At 43.8% G+C, this 5,614-nt stretch overlaps 1 protein-coding gene and 1 pseudogene across 2 annotated transcripts; both read right to left on the minus strand.

The window, feature by feature from the left end:
• Nucleotides 1–1,078: 1,078 nt before the first annotated feature.
• LOC147633080 (putative glutathione S-transferase parC) lies at nt 1,079–2,638 on the minus strand (annotated as a pseudogene). Its single transcript, XR_015267081.1, has 2 exons — nt 1,690–2,638; nt 1,079–1,600 (listed from the first exon to the last, which is right to left on the minus strand). The product of XR_015267081.1 is annotated as a putative glutathione S-transferase parC (transcript).
• A 1,215-nt stretch (nt 2,639–3,853) lies between these two features.
• Nucleotides 3,854–4,873, minus strand: LOC147633081 (putative glutathione S-transferase parC). The gene is made up of 2 exons (XM_086806090.1): nt 4,470–4,873; nt 3,854–4,379 (listed from the first exon to the last, which is right to left on the minus strand). Exons 1-2 carry the CDS (start codon nt 4,812–4,814, stop codon nt 4,005–4,007), a joined length of 720 nt encoding a protein of 239 aa, XP_086662216.1. The 5' UTR covers nt 4,815–4,873; the 3' UTR covers nt 3,854–4,004.
• Nucleotides 4,874–5,614: the final 741 nt, after the last annotated feature.

Here is a 5,614-nt window from a genome sequence, read left to right on the forward strand (position 1 = left end):
ATGAATCAGGTATTTGCACCTTACTTGGGGAAGTTTATAAGGGTCTTTTTGGATGATTTTTGCATTTATTCAAGCCACATGGATCACTTGGAAAAGTTGAGGTTGGCCTTGCAAAGTATTGATGATGCCAAAGGGTGTCTTAATCCTAGAAAATGCCGCTTGGCACGAAGGAAGGTGGTTCTCTTGGGACATGTTATCTCAGAAGAAGGCATAGAGATGGATCCTGAGAAGGTGCAGGCAATTGTGGCCCTCCCACTGCCTACCAATGTGAGGGAGGTAAGGAGGATTTTGGGTAAAACAAAGTATTACCAACGCTTTGTTGACATGTTCTCTGAAAAGATGTATCCTATAAATCTGTTGACAAAGAAGAATGTTTCTTTCCAATGGGGGCCCAATCAAATTCAATCTTTTTGTTTGCTCAAGGAATGCATGAGTCAAAGTCCAATTGTGCAGCCTCCTAGGTGGGGGGAGGACTTTTATGTGAACCCAAGTGTCTCATCACACTCAGTGGGTGCTATACTCTTGCAAAAGGGAGAGCAAGGGCGTATGCAACCAGTGTATTATGCAAGCCAACAACTCACTGACGCTGAGGAGAGGTATGGTGAAATGGAAAAAGGTGGTTTGTCTCTTGTTTTTGCAATAAAAAAGTTCAGGTCATACTTGTTACCTCGCCCTGAAAAAACACGTGCTTTTCTCTAAAAAAACAATAGGGTGCTTTGTTTAAAAGAGGTGCCTAGACAATATTAGTCCCTCTCTCTCTCTCCTGGTGGCCAAAGACTTGCTTAGGGAAACCACCTGCAAACAAAAGTGAGCATGGAACGAGGCAGCAAGAGGCAAATACTGTTTGTCGTAGAAGCAACGCACTAGTATACCTAATACCTATAATCTAGTACCTACGCCTAAAGCTTAGAATCGGTAAAATCAAGCAACGCACTAGTATACCTAATACCTAATACAACCTTGAAAATCAAGAGTATCCCTTGATCTTCCCGGTATTAAATAATAAAAGGGCGTTTTAAAAAAAATGCCCGTTTTCTTTCCATGTATTTGTCGTTTTTTTCGAGCCTTGGAGTAGATCTGTTAACTTCGAGTTAATATAAAAGTGTGAATTGATTCTAGGGCTGTGCTTTATCTCCAGCTGCCCAATGGCATAATAATGTTGGAATTGAAAAATAAAAAACGTTGTAAGTCACGACTGGAGTTCTTCGTGCTTTGATCACAGAACCTAAGCTCCGATGACTTTGTTTCTGAGCCAGTGGCTGCGGGTGAATTCCAGAATTTTGTGAGAGGGTGTTAAGAGTCATGGCGTCTTTCACACTAGGGTACTCTACGATGGTTTTTATCCATGCATGGAGATGGGGGCACTGGGTTTGGTCCGGCAGCTGGAAGCCACCCAAGGTCTGGAAGGCTCGAACCAGGGTATGAAAGGGGCAAGGGCGATATCGACAGGGTGTTCCCACCGAAGTAAAGGGGCCGCCCCACCGGACAGCTGAGGGTGGGCGCCGTCCAGGGTCACGAAGCAATCAGCGAGCTCCTTCTTTCCCTGCTGCTTGGCCTCCTCCTCGGGGCTCCTCACGATGCGCATGCCAGCGCCATAAATCTGCAATTATAAAAGGAAAAACCATAATTAACCTCAAAGTTTGCAGAAGCTAGCTTTGCGTGTGGGTTGTCTGTGAGCTTCTTACTTACCTTCTTGTCAATATAGTCGGGCCAGAAGCGGGCAGGGGCTCGTTGGTAAGGGTCCTTGGGGAGGAGCAAACTAGCTGCCTTCCCGTCCACAGCTGGCTAGGCCTCATCAATGTGATGAGAGACTCGCATATGGGCTGCTGGCCGTTGTGGATCAGCACGGGTACCTTCTTGTGCACAGGGTTGGAGTCCAGCAGCAGCTTAATTGCTCTTGCTGTTGGCCAGATCCTCCTCCTCCAGATACTCGTACTCCACGCCTTTCTCCTTGAGAGGGCAATGAGCACCCCCATGCCAAACATGCTCCGCCATCTGTTAAGCACCTTCACATGAGCACCGCTCCCTTCAGCAGACATGGTTACTAATCACTCTGCTAGGCTTCAATTAGATGAAACTGTATTAATTACACAAGCTTACATTGTAGCCACGGAATTTGAGAGCTTCTAGGAGTCTCTCTCCTCACGGTCTATGATGGTTATGCTTATGCACAAAACAAAAGTTTCGGCAACAGGAGTCGCAGTGCTAGGAAAAAAAAAGGGGGGGTGTGTTTTAATATATTTTTGAAGGTGCAATAATTAACACGAAGCACTCGCCCATTGTTCCGGGTCAAATTAGAATGAAGAAGGTGACGACCTATTACAGGCGTAGCAGCATTACACCGTTTTCGTGATTCCAAAATCACACAAAATTCCATCCTTAATTTCGTCATTAAAAAAACACACAAAAAAGCTATGATTAAAACTAGAGGGATGTGTATCTATCTATCTATTTATACAAGATATACAAGATACAGGAGGAAGAAGGAAGAGTGCCTACCCTTTCACTTGAGAAAGGAGAGGGAGAATTTTTGAAAAGGAGAAAGAAAAAGAGAAGACAAGTGTTTTGGGGTTTCTTTCCCACATGCCTAGAAAGAAAAAGAGAAGACAAGTGTTTTGGGGTTTCTTTCCCACATGCCTAGATGTATTGGGGCTCACAATTAGTTGTCACCATCAAACCATTTACTCATTGAATTAGTTTCTTATATATATATATATAATACATTAGAAAGCAAATTGCCTACCCCTGCCCCCTCCTCCTCACACACACACACACACACATACATCTCTTCTCTTCTATATCTATATCTATATATACATTACTTGTAACGTGCCATGTGACAAGTAAAGGAGACCCCCACTTGGTAGCAAGAGGAGTAGATCTTTCATATAAAGGAGAAAGGAGAATTTTTTTAATTTTATACATATTTTTTACACATGCCTAAATGCATTGGGGCTCATAATTAGTTGTTACCATCAAGTCATTTTCTCATTGAATGAGTATATATGTGTGTGTGTGTGTGTATATGTGTGTATATGTGTGTGTGTGCATGTATGTATGTATGTATGTATATGTATGTATGTATAGGAGAGTTTCACATTTTTGAACTTTTTAAAAGGAACGGTTCTTTTCCACAAGCCTAGAAGCATTGGGGCTCACAATTAGTTGTCACCATCAAGTCATTTGCTCATTAAATGAGTTTCTTATATATATAAACACACATACACACACACATATATATATACATACACACATACACACAATATTATATTATGTGCACTTGTGTGAGAGAGAGCGCACACACACACACATATATATGTATTTATAGGTGTGTATATATATATATATAAATAGATCTATATGTATGGCAACATAAAAACATGCATGTGCATGCACACAACGTACCACACACACACATGCACACACAAAAATACATACACACACACTCGCATGCACGTGTACAAACACAAATATGCACGCTTACATGCACACACTTACTCAACCTCACACATACACATACATGTATATAAACTTACATATATATACATGCATACACACACTAAAATACACAAATACACGTGCACACACATCGATAAACACACATGCATACGTAAATACACATGCACACATACATTTGCACGTGTACATGCACATAATCTCACACACATATGCATGTGCACGTGCACACACATAGACACAAAAATGTCCACAAAAAAATTGACATACCCGCACACATTCATATATGTGTGTATATATGATGCAGGGTAGATCCGGTTAACTTCCAGTTAATATATAATTCTAGGGATCTCCAGCTGCCCAAATAAAGAACGTGGTGTGGTGATGCAAGGTGTCTGGGCAGAAACACGACTAGTTTTAGTACACTTTATTGGAGTAAGATACACAAATACAACACGAGAAGTGTGCTTTGATCACAGCTATGCACCTAAATCTCCTGATAGGAGAAGAACCTCTCGTTACTTTATTGAAAGCTCTGCCTACTAACTCTAAGCTCCGATGACTTTGTTTCTGAGCCAGTGGCTGACTTCCAGAATTTTGTGAGAGGGTGCCAGAGTCATGGCGTCTTTCACACTAGGGTACTCTAAGATGGTTTTTATCCATGCATGCAGGTGGGGGCACTGGGTTTGGTCCGGCAGCTGGAAGCCACCCAAGGTCTGGAAGGCGTCGAACCAGGGTATGAAAGGGGCAAGGGCGATGTCCACAAGGCCGATGCTGTTCCCACCGAAGTAAGGGGCCGCCCCACCAGACAGCTGAAGGTGGGCGCCGTCCAGGGTCACGAAGCAATCAGCGAGCTCCTTCTTTCCCTGCTCCCTGGCGTCCTCCTCGGGGCTCTTTATGATGCGCATGCCAGCATCATAAATCTGCAGCAAGAAAAAGAAAAAAAAAATTGCATCAAAGTTTGCAGAAGCTAGCTTTGCGTGTGGGTTGTCTGCTGTGAGCTTCTTACTTACCTTCTTGTCAATATAGTCGGCCCAGAAGCGGGCAAGGGCTCGTTGGTAAGGGTCCTTGGGGAGGAGCAAACTAGCTGCCTTCCCGTCCACAGCTGGCCAGGCCTCATCAATGTACTGCACTATGATGAGAGACTCGCGTATGGGCTTGCCGTTGTGGATCAGCACGGGTATCTTCTTGTGCACAGGGTTGGAGTCCAGCAGCAGCTTGCTCTTGTTGCTTAGATCCTCCTCCTGATACTCGTACTCCACGCCTTTCTCCTTGAGGGCAATGATCACTCTCATGCCAAACATGCTTACCCAGGTGCTAAGCACCTTCACACAAGCACCGCTCCCTTCAGCAGACATGGTTTTTCTAATCACTGTGCTAGGCTTCAAGTAGATGAAGTGTTTCACACAAGCTTACATTGTAGCCACTTATATATGACGAGATTTGGGATTGTGTGGAGCGTGTGGGACTCCACGGTCTACTAACCGACCGCACGATGATGGTTATGCTTACGTAGATACGAATAAAAAACAAAAGCTTCGAGGGGCCGGATAACCCACACACAAAGCTAGCAGGAACCCGGACCTGGAAGCACCGCTGAACTTCAATAATTAACACGATCCACTTCAATAGGCACCCATGGTTCCGGGTCAAATATGAAGTGAAGAAGATGACGAACTATCACACGCATAGCAGCACTACACCTTTTTCGTGCTTCGAAAATTCCACCGCCCATAGCTTTCAGCAGCAGCTTGCTCTTGTTGCGCACTAGATACTCGTACTCCACGCCTTTCTCCTTGAGAGAGCAATGATCACCCTCATGCCAAACATGCTTAACCATTTGTTAAGCACCTTCACAGCACCGCTCCCTTCAGCAGACATGGTTACTAATCACTCTGCTAGGCTTCAATTAGATGAAACTGTATTAATTACACAAGCTTACAGTGTAGCCACTTATAATAGACGAGATTTGGGAATTTGTGGAGCTTCTGGGACGGTCTACCCGACAGCACGATGATGGTTATGCTTACGTAAACACGAGCAGAAAACAAAAGCTTTTTCGATTTGGTCAGCAGGAATCGGGACTTAGTGCTATTTTTTTTTTAAGTTCTTAATTTATTTTTGAAGGTGCACTCTTCAATAGGCCCCCAGGGTCAAA

This window comes from Cibotium barometz, chromosome 12, assembly GCF_041138505.1.
Source record: "Cibotium barometz isolate CiBa-2024 chromosome 12, ASM4113850v1, whole genome shotgun sequence".
NCBI lineage: Eukaryota > Viridiplantae > Streptophyta > Polypodiopsida > Cyatheales > Cibotiaceae > Cibotium > Cibotium barometz.